The sequence below is a fragment of the Aegilops tauschii genome, chromosome 6, assembly GCF_002575655.3.
Source record: "Aegilops tauschii subsp. strangulata cultivar AL8/78 chromosome 6, Aet v6.0, whole genome shotgun sequence".
Lineage (NCBI taxonomy): Eukaryota > Viridiplantae > Streptophyta > Magnoliopsida > Poales > Poaceae > Aegilops > Aegilops tauschii.
In genome coordinates, this window is record NC_053040.3 from 282,591,824 (window position 1) to 282,605,956 (window position 14,133).

At 46.0% G+C, this 14,133-nt stretch overlaps 1 protein-coding gene across 2 annotated transcripts; it reads right to left on the reverse strand.

Moving 5' to 3' along the window:
* Nucleotides 1–3,957: 3,957 nt before the first annotated feature.
* Nucleotides 3,958–8,264, reverse strand: LOC109761445 (uncharacterized). 2 transcript variants are annotated; one of them, XM_020320259.4, is made up of 2 exons: nt 6,990–8,264; nt 3,958–4,318 (listed from the first exon to the last, which is right to left on the reverse strand). In XM_020320259.4, the coding sequence occupies exon 1, from the start codon at nt 8,121–8,123 to the stop codon at nt 7,014–7,016; it is 1,110 nt and encodes a 369-aa protein (XP_020175848.1). In that variant the 5' UTR covers nt 8,124–8,264; the 3' UTR covers nt 3,958–4,318; nt 6,990–7,013. The 2 variants fall into 2 exon arrangements, with proteins under 2 accessions (XP_020175848.1, XP_020175849.1); XM_020320260.4 differs by having other exon boundaries at nt 3,958–4,360; nt 6,990–8,226.
* Between the last annotated feature and the right edge of the window lie 5,869 nt (nt 8,265–14,133).

Sequence of the window (14,133 nt, forward strand, 5' to 3'; positions counted from 1 at the left end):
CAAAGAGGCCTACATATTAATATTTCTGCCATGCTCTGTTTTCTGCTAAGTCTGAAACCTGATAACGAAACTTGCTATGCTTACATACTTGCCATCGTATCTTCTCATCCTTTTTGGCTTATGGTCAGTAAGGGACTTTTGTCATGTGCATTTAGTAGAACACTGCCATGCCTTGTTTTGCTATGTTAAGTTCCTGTAGCATGTTGATTCCGTGCTCTGAACATTACTACCTGATGATGATTTCTGCCATGTCCAGTTTTTCACCAAGTCTGTGAACCTGTAATCTTTTGCACTTTTGCCATGCTTGTTTGAGCTTGATATGTTGTGAACTAGCCGTAGCTCAGTGTTCATCTTTTGTCAAGCATCTCCTGTAGATTACTGACATGTGCTTTGTTGCTATGTTGGGGTGTTGTAGCATTGTTACTTGTTGCATTTTAAGTGCTATCTTGCTGTTTATCGCAGATTAGTGTCATTCTTGTTTTGCTTGCCATTTGCAAACCGTGCATCCGATTCCGGTGATCTTTATATAGATTTCGACCGAAATCATCTCATCTTTCCAGTGGCATGCTTGGTTTGCCAAGTTACTGCCATGATCATCTTTTTCCTTCCGGAGCACGCATATGCATCGCATATCATATCTTGCATATCATACATGTTTTGCATCATGTTGCTTGCGCATTTCTCGTTGTTGATTGTGGTTCCGTTTGTTTGTGCTCTTGTCTTGGGTAGAGCCGGGAGACGAGTCCGTGAACGAGGAACCTGTCGAGTACGCTTACGAGGATCAAGCTTTCGACAACTCTGAGAATCTTGCAGGCAAGATGACCACCCCTCGAAATCACTTCTATCTTTGCTATGCTAGTTGTTCGCTCTATTGCCATGCTCGCTACCTACCACTTGCTATATCATGTCTCCTATTTTTAGCCATGTCAGCCTCTAACCGTCCTCTCCTAGCAAACCGTTGTTTGGCTATGTTACCGCTTTTGCTCAGCCCCTCTTATAGCGTTGCTAGTTGCAAGTGAAGTTGAAGTTTGTTCCATGTCAGAACATGGATATGTTGGGATATCACAATATCTCTTATTTAATTAATGCATCTATATATTTTGGTAAAGGGTGGAAGGCTCGGCCTTATGCCTGGTGTTTTGTTTCACTCTTGCCGCCCTAGTTACTGTTATACCGGGATTATGTTCCTTGAGTTTGCGTTCCTTACGCGGTCGGGTGATTTATGGGACCCCCTTGACAGTTCGCCTTGAATAAAACTCCTCCAGCAAGGCCCAACCTTGGTTTTACCATTTGCAACCTATACCTTTTTCCCCCGGGTTTTCTAGAGCCCGAGGGTCATCTTTATTTTAAACCCCCGGGCCAGTGCTCCTCTGAGTATTGGTCCAAACTGTCAGTCGCCGGTGGCCACCAGGGGCAACTCTGGACTGGCCTATCGGAAGCTTGGACAATCCGGTGTGCCCTGAGAACGAGATATGTGCAGCTCCTATCGGGTTTTGTCGGCACATTCGGGCGGCTTTGCTGGTCTTGTTTTACCATTGTCGAGATGTCTTGTAAACCGGGATTCCGAGACTGATCGGGTCTTTCCGGGAGAAGGTTTATCCTTCGTTGACCGTGAGAGCTTATGATGGGCTAAGTTGGGACACCCCTGCAGGGTATTATCTTTCGAAAGCCGTGCCCGCGGTTATGAGGCAGATGGGAATTTGTTAATGTCCGGTTGTAGATAACTTGTCACCTGACCCAATTAAAATACACCAAGTGCGTGTGTAACCGTGATGGTCTCTTCTCGGCGGAGTCCGGGAAGTGAACACGGTCTGTGTTATGTATGACGTAAGTAGGTGTTCAGGATCACTTCTTGGTCATTGCTAGATGACGTCCGTTCCGTTGCTTCTCTTCTCGCTCTCATATGCGCAAGTTAGCCACCATATATGCTTTTGCCGCCGCAGCTCCACCTCACTACTCCTCCTTGTCCTACAAGCTTAAATAGTCTTGATCTCGCGGGTGTGAGATTGCTGAGTCCCCGTGACTCACAGATACTTCCAAAACAGTTGCAGGTGCCGACGATGCCAGTGCAGACGATGGCGTCGATCTCAAGTGGGAGTTCGACGAGGAACGTGCTCGTTACTATGTGTCTTTTCCTGATGATCAGTAGTGGAGCCCAGTTGGGACGATCAGGGATCTAGCATTTGGGGTTGTCTTATTTTCATCTGGATTTTGACCGTAGTCGGTCTATATGATTGTATTTTTGGATGATGTAGGAATGATATTTATGTATTGTGTGAAGTGGCGATTGTAAGCCAACTCTTTATCCCATTCTTGTTCATTACATGGGATTGTGTGAAGATGACCCTTCTTGCGACAAAACCACTATGCGGTTATTCCTCTAAGTCGTGCCTCGACACGTGGGAGATATAGCCGCATCGTGGGTGTTACATAAGTAACATACCGATGGACAAAGGGAATTGTATAGGGATTGATTGAATCCCCGACATCGTGGTTCATCCGATGAGATCATCGTGGAACATGTGGGAGCCAACATGGGTATCTAGATCCCGTTGTTGGTTATTGGCCGGAGAGATGTCTTGGTCATGTCTGCATGGTTCCCGAACCCGTAGGGTCTACACACTTAAGGTTCGGTGACGCTAGAGTTGTTACGAGAAATTGTATGTGGTTACCGAAGGTTGTTCGGAGTCCCGGATGAGATCCCGGACGTCACGAGGAGTTCCGGAATGGTCCGGAGGTAAAGATTTATATATGGGAAGTCTAGTTTCAGTTGCCGGAATGGTTTCGGGGGTTATTGGTATTGTATCGGGACCACCGAAAGGTGTCCGGGGGTCCACCGGGTGGGGCCACCTGCCCCGGGGGACTTAATGGGCTGAATATGGGAGGGAACCAGACCCCTAGTGGGCTGGTGCCCCCCCAAGGACCCAAGGCGCCTAGGGTTGGAAACCCTAGGGGGAGGGGCGCCTCCCACCTTGCTTGGGGGGCAAGTCTCCCCCTGGCCGCCCCTCATCCCCTCTAGATGCATCTAGGGGGGCCGGCCCCCTCTTCCCTTCCCCCTATAAATAGTGGGGGCGGGGTTGGGAGAGCAGCCGTACCCCTTCCCTGGCACAGCCCTCTCCCTCCTCCAACACCTCCTCCTCCGTAGTGCTTGGCGAAGCCCTGCCGGAGAACCGCAAGCTCCATCACCACGCCGTCGTGCTGCTGGGGCTCTCCCTCAACTTCTCCTCTCCCCTTGCTGGATCAAGAAGGAGGAGATGCCCCCGGGCTGTATGTGTGTTGAACGCGGAGGCGCCGCCCGTTCGGCGCTCGGATCGGATCTTCCGCGATTTGAATCACCGCGAGTACGACTCCATCAACCGCGTTCTTGTAACGCTTCCGCTTAACGATCTTCAAGGGTATGAAGATGTACTCCCGCTTTCTCGTTGCTAGTATCTACTAGATTGATCTTGGTGACACGTAAGAAAATTTTAAATTATTAGTACGTTCCCCAACAGCTATACCATTGAAAACTTCTTTCGAATACAAATTCAAATAAATAATTTTACTGAAAAGTTATACCATTGAAAACTTCTTTGAATTGAAAGGTATCTGTCATGCTCCCGCCGTAGTTGCCCATGACCACTCCAATGAGTGCCTCGCCAAGACCGGTCAAAGTTAAATCTCAAAAAGCATGGGCGCATAGGGAGTATCTATCACCGAGGTATAGGCCCTGCCTTTGTTTAAAGATGATCCTCTAATACTGCCTGGGGACGTGCATGTTTGCCTAATACAATGCAGGAATCTAACATCTGAAAACGGGGCAAAAATCTGGCCCAGTTCAGAACTGCTGTGGTGTTGCCGTTGCTGTTGTGTCGCGCCAACAACATTTGACAAAAAGAGTTTGTGGAGAGCACTGCAAATGGGTACCCTCCAAATGGGAGAAAATCAATGAGGATCGATCAACTACCAAGCTCAGGATCCGGTGAATATGCGTTGTTCCAAGTTCAACAACTGGCACCTTAATTATTCGGTGCCTCCGAATCCACCCTTTTTCCGGATATTATTTGCACCAGTTGGGATAGAAAGAGAGCATTGCAACCTCGCAAGCGAATAACCAACATCTGGGATGTACTTCTGCCAACATGACAATAGGTACAGAATAGTGAGGGAGCGACAAGGAGATTGGCAAAGTGATTCCAGACTACTACTGTGCCATACAAACAAGGGCATGCCCCCACTGCTCTTGTTAGAAACCTCTGTGTTGTTCTTCAGAAGCATCTCCCCACCGCTCTCTCAGTCACTTTGGCAGCCAATGCCCCTTGCGGCTGTTACCATACACCTAAAAGACAGCATTGGAGGTTGATAATCAGATCATAATATACTGTACTTTCAAACATTATACTCTCTCCGTCCCAAAATGTAAGATGTTTTTTCACACTCTGGTAGTATGGAAAAACGTCTTACATTTTGAGACGGAGGGAGTAACAGTTAGCTATGCCCTGTATCTTTATGTATTTACAGCAGCAACTTAAGTCCTAATGGAACATGGACAATGTAACCGTACGAGTGCCATTTCAGGGAAATATGCAACTGTAACTCCTAATGACAAGAACAAGAAATTTACAATAGTAGCCTTCCTTACTGAGTTGAATATCCGCATAAATTCATGAACAGTACAACTGAACAAAGCCAAGCCAGAGAAATATGGTATTAACAAGCATCCGGACTGGAGCGAATGTAGAGTAATGGAACAGAGAGAGTAGCGGCAAAATCACAAAAAGGTTATTTTCCACACGTAAACAGTGAACTGAGTGTTAGTTAAGTTAGTATAGCGGAAAACTAGAGAACAAGTACAGGTTCTGATAGTGGCGCTGAGGGAGCACGAACAAGCCAACCATAGTTCAATAAGTGGAACAGCCGGGTGGAGAAATCACATTTGTCCAAAAGAAGTTAAGAAAGAAAATGACAACCGAATCTAATTCGGGAAACATCTTGCTAGAGGTCAGTCGAACAAAACTCTTCTATCCCATTGAGTTCAAGCCAAGTGCCATACCTAACTGTTGGTTATTATAAAAATAAACACCAACTCAATAAGTCGGCTCTCCAGCCAACCGTGGCGACAGGTGAAGGACACCAATGGCTCTCCAGCCAACGCGGCCATGCAAGCCTGCCCCTGGGGTGAGCATGGGATCTGGACAGCACGGGCCCCCCAGCATCCATCGGAAACGTCGGTCCCGGAGCTCGCTGCTGCAGGACACTTGGAAGAGGAACAGGTACTGCCTACAACAGCACAGAGCAAGGTGCAGAGCAAACGTGGACCTCTGGCCGTGTTGTTGTGGGGCTGGGCAGGTGCCAACAGGCTGTGTCGCACGGGCTGGGAGGGAGGCTGTGTAGAGGGAGAGGCAGGGTTGGGTGATGCGTCGGAGGAGGCAACCGGCACCTTGGACATCCCGTGCGAGGGGCTAGGCGCCGTGGTGACGGAGAGCCAAAGTAGAAGGAGGCGTTGTGGCTCCCCAATTGTGCGTGCATGGAAGTGTCGGACAAAGGAACTGCTATGCTGAGGACGTGTGGTGATGCTTACACACTGAAATTACTAGCTACTATTTGTGATTAGACAATTTTTGGTTGTGTGTGCGCTCCTGCTGCTTATAGAGAACAGAGAATAGAGATAATGTTGCAGCTATATTGATGTGAATTTTTACTTCTTGCAGTTGTTAATGCGCTGATATTTTAAGCTTTTTGGATATTTCAGACATATATTCAGTTCACACATGGCTGAGGCAATGACGCGGTATTTAAGGTGAGATTTCCACTTCATTCAAATTCCTTCTCTCACAATATGATGCGCAGATGGACTTAATTTGGAAGGTGTGAAATGGTCGGCACAAGATGGTGCCATTGTGGCCTGGGTTCACTTCTTAAATACAAGGTGCATGTGTTACCTTGAGAAAATGCATGGTAGTTTTGGGTGTTGTTTTCTCGCTCCTGATTGTAGTCAATCCTTACGAGGGATGGTATATGGACCAGGGTGGCGGCCCTCACATCCAACTGAACGAGATTATTTTTAAAGTTTTTAGCCATTACCTTGCACAGGTTCGGTTCAATGACAGGTGTGTTGTGCGGTGGCCGAGCTCACTGCCTTAGGATTGACCATGTTCGGACATATTGTGATCCTGGGACAGCGCAACCGTCATCAACAAGGGTGGGAAAAAGGTTAAGCGGTGACACAGGTGCAAACCCGTCTATAGAGGACATGGGTCTATGGAGGTCATTAGCCATGTTTACCGGACTAGTGGTGTGTGATACTTTTTTCTCCGTTGCAACGCACATGCATGTTTGCTAGTACTAATAGTAATATGTGATCCAGGGCATACAAGAAGTCAATAACAACCAGAGCAAATAATCCAATAAAGTATTTCAAGACAAACTTGGTACAACAGAAAACCAGAGGAATTAGCCAACTAAAAAGCACAATTTTTCCCCTTGCAATCAAAGTGCTCGTATAATTTGGTGTGGTGAACCAGGATCCTGATATGCAGCTAATCTCACCACAGTTTACTATTTACACAGCACAACTGTAATCATATTTTTCTCAAAAATTTGTACATGGATATAAGTTAATACTTTGTGGTAACATGAATATTTTGAGAAAAATTTAAAAAATGTATAGTTTCGAAGATCAAGAACGAGTGCATATGGACACAGACTCATATTATACTTCCCCTAAACTCACCCCAAATAAAATAACTTTTCTAACTGTCAGTTGCCTGATTTTTTCTTAAATCTCAAGTCACCTGAAATTGCACATTAGTAATACTAAAATTGCATGCCATACAAGAACTAGGTAATTGAGTTCAACCACAAAAATCAAGTCTATGCTTATATTGTTGGCGTAATTGTTAACCTGAAGGACATATTACCATATTTATATCTTCTTGCACCAGTTCATTTCAGATACTATAAGTTTCAATTGTACCCCCCAAAAAAAGGCAGGAAGATAAAGCTCTTACCCCAAACAGAACTTGCAACACAGGCTATTGCCCAGCTGCTGCCCGTCCAGGCCAGACTGTGCCACCAGCAGGCACGCCATCATCTTTGAGCTCCTCCATCCACTCCTTGAAGAACTCCGGATCAAAACCACCTTCACCGCCATCTTCCTGCTCTTCGATTCCTCCTTCATCCATTATATCAAGGGGTGCCTCTGTAGTCGTTGTCACTGCATCCTTGTTCGGAGGGGACATGGCTGGCATATGGCCTTCAAAGAGGGCGAGATGGCCGAACAGCTTGTCCTTGCGGGAGAAAGTGGTGCCGCAGGAGCAGCGCCACTGTGCCTCCTCACCGCAGTGGCGGAGGTGGCCGCGGAGATCGGCAAGAACAGCAAAACGCTTCTTGCCACCGCAGCGCTCACACGCGTAGAGTTTGGGGCAGTGGCTGCGGCGGAAGTGGTTGCGCGCGCACACCGCTGACTTGAGCGGCCGGAAGCGGCGGTGCGCACGGTTCCGGTTGCACCCCGTGAAAGGACAGGAAAAGCGCACATCGCGGCCATCAGCTGGCTTTGCCTGACCGGGCCGGGAGAGCGCGTCCAGGGTCTTGAATCGGTCGCCGTGTGCGCGCATGTGCATCCTGAGGTTGGCGTCGCGGCGGAAGCCCTTGCCGCAGATATTGCAGAAGTGGACATGCTCCGCGAGCAGCTCGTCGGCATCGAGCTCCACGACATCGTAGCCCTTGGTAGCTTCTTGGGGAAGCACATCGGCGGTGGAGGCCGCGGCGGGAAGCTCTTGGATAGGAGCGGGAGGGGCAGGAGTGGCAGATGGGGCGGGAAAAGGGAGGGAGGAAGAAAGGAGGGAGGCGGCGTTGAGGACGACGAGGTGAGCGGCAGATGAGATCTCGGAGGACACGGACTGAATATCCGAGGAGGAGAGGGGCTGCGATTCCCCAGAAATGGAGGCGACGAGGAGGCGCCGGACAGCAGCCATGCGATCGCCGAGGGCCGCCAGCCGTTGGAGAGCGGCGCTGGGGTCCCCATCTCCTCCTCCGGCTCCGGCGCCGATAAGGGCGTCAGCGAGCATGGCCGGCAGCGGTGCCGTGTTCGCCGATGACGCGCCAGCGGCGGCGCCGGCGAATTGGTTGGTGGTGGAGTCCATTCAGTGAATAAACGGTGGTGCCCAACTTCGATTAGCCCGACGACCTAGCTAGATGATTTCGAGGTCTGCGATTCTTATTGCGTACAGGTCCATTCAATGGGCGTGTTTGGTTTGCACCTTTTTTTTTCTTTTGCTTCGTGCATTTTCTTCTGATAACTTTCGACTCTTTTTATTGTCGGTTTGGTAACTTTTGACTTTTTTTTCACAGTTTGATAACTTTCGATTTTATTTAAACATAGCTTGGGACTTCATCCGAAAACGCAGCTCGCAAAGCCGCAAAGACGCAGGCCACGAAGCCATGAAGATGCACAACGTGAAGCCTCGGAGGCGAGGACTATGAAGAACACGAAGCTCCGAATCTGCGCATCCTGAGATCGAAAGATTTGTAGCCTTGGGGCCATACCCCTAGAGGCCGTACACTTGACGAACCCAAAGATTCTGAAGCCGGTACCAAAGGTGCACGTCGCCTACCACCGATACAAAAGGAGCCCGCTTGGGTTTCATTCTCAAAGACGCAAGACTCCAGACTTCAGACAAGCTTAGGGCTACTGACGGTACAATATACCGGGGTGGCCCGTCGGCCAGGAAGCTCAGTATTGGGTCAGCGTCAGGGCCCGGGGGCTTGGCGGCAACTCGACTACAGGGCGCAGTCCAAGGGGCCGACTCGAAGCAAGAAGTTCATCTTGGCATGCAAGCCGAGAAGCCCTCGTGGATGAGATCGGTTAGGAAACTTGTAAACCCTAACCCACGTCCCCTTTATAAGACGAGGTTAGGGGTATATTATGGCATCTATTCCATGAGATACAGATCTCGCTAGTCACCATCATCATCCTCTTGTAACCCCCTCGCACGAGGTGCTCCCATATCAATAAAAATCAAAGCAGGATGTAGGGCATTACCTCGTCACGAGGGCCTGAACCTGGCTAAACCCCCGTGCGAACTCCCCTCTGGTACTTCCAACTATGCTCATTACCATAGCGAGGGATCTAACTGTTCTCTACACCGTCAGTGCCCTCGTTGGGGGCAATCTCATCCCTCTGCCCTACGCATCCACGACTGAGCAATCTGGGGAGGAAGATGGGTCTTTGCAGCATCCCGATGCCCGTCCTCGTCGTCATTTGAGTTTACCAAGCCGTTGACAGTCCTCCTGGCGCTTGGCTTATCCCTCTTGATCTCAGAAGATTCATCCTGAGGCGACAGAGTGGGGGTGTCTGTTGGTTCAGCTGCAGAAGGGGTTAAAGAACGCTATTAGCAAACAATTACTTCCTGGAGAGCTCTGGCATGGACACCCTCTCGACAAAGATTGTCACGGATATGGGTGGGACGCTTCATTCGGATCTCAAAGACCTTGTCCTCCAGCCTTAGGGGTGATGTCCTCGCCAGGTCATCATCACCCGAGTGCTGCCACATGTGCGTCACTCGGGCATGGAGGGGATGAATCTGTCGGCTAACTCAGGTGGCCGTGATGCCGTTGCTGGTAAGGCCTTGGCTTGTGAGGACTCCTGATCTGCTTCATCACGATCTTCACCTCTGTCTCCTGCACTTTGAAGAGTTTCAACGACCATTCCTCATGCTAATCGAGTGTTCCGGTGGCATATGGTGACAATCCCCTAGATCGCCACGGTGGTCGGCTCGACGTGGTAGAACCAGGTCGACTACCAGTTCTTCACCGTGTCGGGCCAGCACGTCGAAGTAGTTTGCTTTATTCTTTGTATGGATCCAAATTTTCTTGACATCCTTCTCAATTATATGGGGCTTGGCATAAAAGATGTACTAGAACAGCACCCGGTGCAATACAATACTGAGGACCTCTCACACAACGTGACAAAGAACGAGAGGTGTGCGATGCCATTTGGTGCGAGGTGATGAAGTTGGGCGTGGAAATATGCTAACAAATTTTGGAGGAACAGATGAATTGACAACGAGAAACCTCGATCCAAGAATTGGGTGAGGATCCACCACTCATTCTCCTTCAGGTTTGGCTCCTGCTCATCTGGATAGAAGTTCCACGTGGAATATGTTAAAGGCATAAGAATCCAATGCCAATGAACGAACATCTTGATCACAACAAGGATGATACTCTAGTTGATCAAAAGGTATACCGTTCTATCACTGGTTCCTTTCTTTACGTATGTGCTTCAAGACCAGTTATAATTCCAAGTATATGCATGTTTCTGAGATTTCAAGAGGCTCCAAAAGAGTGCCATCTTGCAACCTTTAAAACAGTTGTGAGATATTTACTCCATACTCCTAACTTCGGCTTATGGTATCCAAAGGGTTCACCCTTTGATATTGTTGGTTACACCGGTTTGGACTATGCATGTGACAAATTGGACCGGAAGACCACTTCGGGTAGACACCAATTCCTTGGGAGATCCCTTATATCTTAGTCCTCCAAGAAACAAAATTATTCAGCATCTCTATCCACCGCTGAAGCTGAATATATCTCAGCCAGGTCCTATTGTGCTCAACTATTGTGCATGACACAAACACTTAAAGATTATGGCGTGATACGTCCGTTTTGCATCATGTTTTCCTACTGTTATTTATAGTGTTTTAAATCAACATAACACTTTGTGGAGCAATTCTAATGCCTTTTCTCTCATATGCAAGGTTTACACAAAGAGGGAGATTGACGGCAGCTGGAATTCTGGACCTAAAAAAGCTATGTCAGAGATACCTATTCTGCACATCTCCAAATGGGTTGAACTTTTACAGAGATTTATTTTGGAATATATAAAAATTATTGGAGAAAATAAATACCAGAGGGGGCCACCCAGGTGCCAACTAGGCACTAGGGCGCGCCTACCCCCTGGCGCCCCCTGGTGGGTAGTGGGGCCCCTAGCCAGCCTCCGGTGCCCATCTTCTGGTATATAAGCCCTAGAAAAAAAATAAGGAGAGGACTTTCGGGATGGAGCGCTGCCGTCTCGAGGTGGAACTTGGGCAGGAGCACTTTTTCTCTCCGAGGGAGAGATTCCACCAGGGATACTTCCCTCCCGGAGGGGGAAATCAAAACCATCGTCATCACCAACAACCCCCTCATCATGTGAGGGCCAATCTTCATCAACATCTTCAACAGCACCATCTCATCTCAAACCCTAGTTCATCTCTTGTATCCAATCTTTTTATCAAAACCTCAGATTGGTACCTGTGAGTTGCTAGTAGTGTTGATTACATCTTGTAGTTGATGCTAGTTGGTTTATTTGGTGGAAGATCATATGTTCATATCTATTATGATTTTAAATACCCCTCTGTTCAACATGAATATGTTTTGTGAGTAGTTACTTTTGTTTTTGAGGACATGGGAGAAGTCTTGTCATAAGTAATCATGTGAATTTGGTATTCGTTCGATATTTTGATGATATGTATGTTGTTGATTCCTTTAGTGGTGTTATATGAACAGCGACTACATGGTACTTCACCATCTTTGGGCCTAAGGGAATGCATTGTGGAGTAGTTATTAGATGATGGGTTGCTAGAGTGACAGAAGCTTAAACCATAGTTTATGCTCTATTCCGTAAGGGGCTGATCTGGATCCATATGTTTAATGTTGTGGTTAGATTTTATCTTAATCCTTCTTTCATAGTTGCGGATGCTTGCTAGAGTGACAGAAGCTTAAACCCTAGTTTATGCACTATTCCGTAAGGGGCTGATTTGGATCCATATGTTTAATGTTGTGGTTAGATTTTATCTTAATTCTTCTTTCGTAATTGCGGATGCTTGCAGAAGGGGCTAATAATAAGTAGGAGGCTTGTTCAAGTAAGAACACCACCCAAGCACCGGTCCACCCACATATCAAATTATCAAAGTAGCGAGCGTGAATCAAATAAACATGATGAAAGTGACTAGATGAAATTCCTGTGTGTCCTCAAGAACGCTTTGCTTATTATAAGAGACCATTCCAACCTGTCCTTTGCTACAAAAAGGATTGGGCTACCTTGCTGCACTTTTGTTACCATTACCATTACTTGCTCGTTACAAATTACTTTGCTATCAAACTATCTGTTACCGACAATTCCAGTGCCTGCAGAAAATACCTTGCTGAAAACCGCTTGTCGTTTCCTTATGCTCCTATTGGGTTCGACACTCTTACTTATCGAAAGGACTACGATAGATCCCCTATACTTGTGGGTCATCCATACTATTTTCTAGCACTGTTGCCAGGGAGTGAAGCGCTTTTGGTGAGTGGAATTTGGTAAGGAATAAATTATATTACGTGCTGAAATTTACTATCACTTGTTACTATGGAAAACAATCCTTTTAGGGGTTTGTTCAGGGTATCTTCACCTCGACCGGAAGCACAATGGGTTGCTCATCAACCTACTGCACCTACTGAAAATATTTATTATGAGATTCCTTTGGGTATGATAGAGAAACTGATAGCTAATCCCTATGCAGGAGATGGAACATTACATCCTGATATGCACCTGATCTATGTGGATGAAGTTTGTTGATTATTTAAGCTTGCAGGTTTACCCAGAGATGAAGTTAAGAAGAAGGTCTTCCCTTTATCTTTGAAGGGAAAGGAATTGACATGGTATAGGCTATGTGATGATATTGGAGCTTGGGATTGGAATCGGTTGAAATTGGAATTTCATCAAAAGTTTAATCCTGTGCATCTAGTTCATCGTGATCGGAATTATATATCTCAAGCTTGGGGAGGCTTAAATACATGATGTATACATGACCCAATCATGAGCTCTCAAAAGAAATTATCTTAGAGAATTTTGATGCTCGGCTTTCTCATGATAATCAAAACATGCTCGATTCTTCTTCGACTGGCTCTTTTATGAAGAAAGCTATGGAATTCAGATGGAATCTTCTGGAAAGAATTAAACACAACTCTGAAGATTGGGAACTCGACAAAGGTGATGAGTCAGGTATAACACTTATGTTCGATTGTGTTAAATCTTTTATGGATACCGATGCTTTTCACAAGTTTAACACTAAATATGGACTTGACTCTGAGATAGTAGCGCCCTTTTGTGAATCTTTTGCTACTCATGTTGATCTACCTAAGGAGAAATGGTTTAAATATCATCCCCCTGTTAAAGAAAAGATTGAGGAACCTGTTATGGTTAAACAAGAAACTATAATTTACAATGTTGATTCAGTTGTGCCTACTGCTTATATTGAAAACCCACCTTTCCCTGTTAGGATAAATGAACATGCTAAGGTTTTAACCGTGGTTAACAAAAGTAATATTAGCACACCTAGACCCTCAGAACAAATTAAAGTTGAACCTAATGTTGCTATGGTTAAAGATCTCTTGGTCAGTAATATTGATGGGCATGTTATTTATTTATGTGGTGAAGCTGCTAGAATTGCTAAACCCGATGATAAAGATAAGAATAAACCTGTTGTTGGCATGCATGTTGTTTCTGTTAAAATAGGAGATCATTGTTATCATGGCTTATGTGATGTGGGTGCTAGTGTGAGTGCTATCCCTTTTACCTTATATCAAGAAATTATGAATGATATTGCTCCGGCTGAAATAGAAGACATTGATGTTACTATAAAGCTTACTAATAGAGACACTATCACACCACTTGGGATTGTTAGAGATGTTGAAGTCTTATGTGGGAAAATAAAATACCCTACTGATTTTCTAGTTCTTAGTTCTCCACAAGATGATTTTTGTCCCATAATATTTGGTAGACCTTTCTTGAACACTGTTAATGCTAAGATTGATTATACTAAAGAAATTGTCAGTATTAACTTTGGTGATATATCTCATGAGTTTAATTTCTTTAAGTTTCGTAGACAACCTCATGATAAAGAATTGCCTAGTAAAGATGAAATTATTGGTCTTCCTTCTATTGCCGTACCTCCTACTGACCTGTTAGAACAATATTTGTTAGACCATGAAAATGATATGAACTTGAATGAAAGAAATGAAATAGATAAGATGTTCTTTGATCAACAACCTATTCTTAAACACAATTTGCATGTGAAACTCTTTGGGGTCCTCCTCCACCTAAAGGTGATCCTCTGTTTGAATTAAAACAAT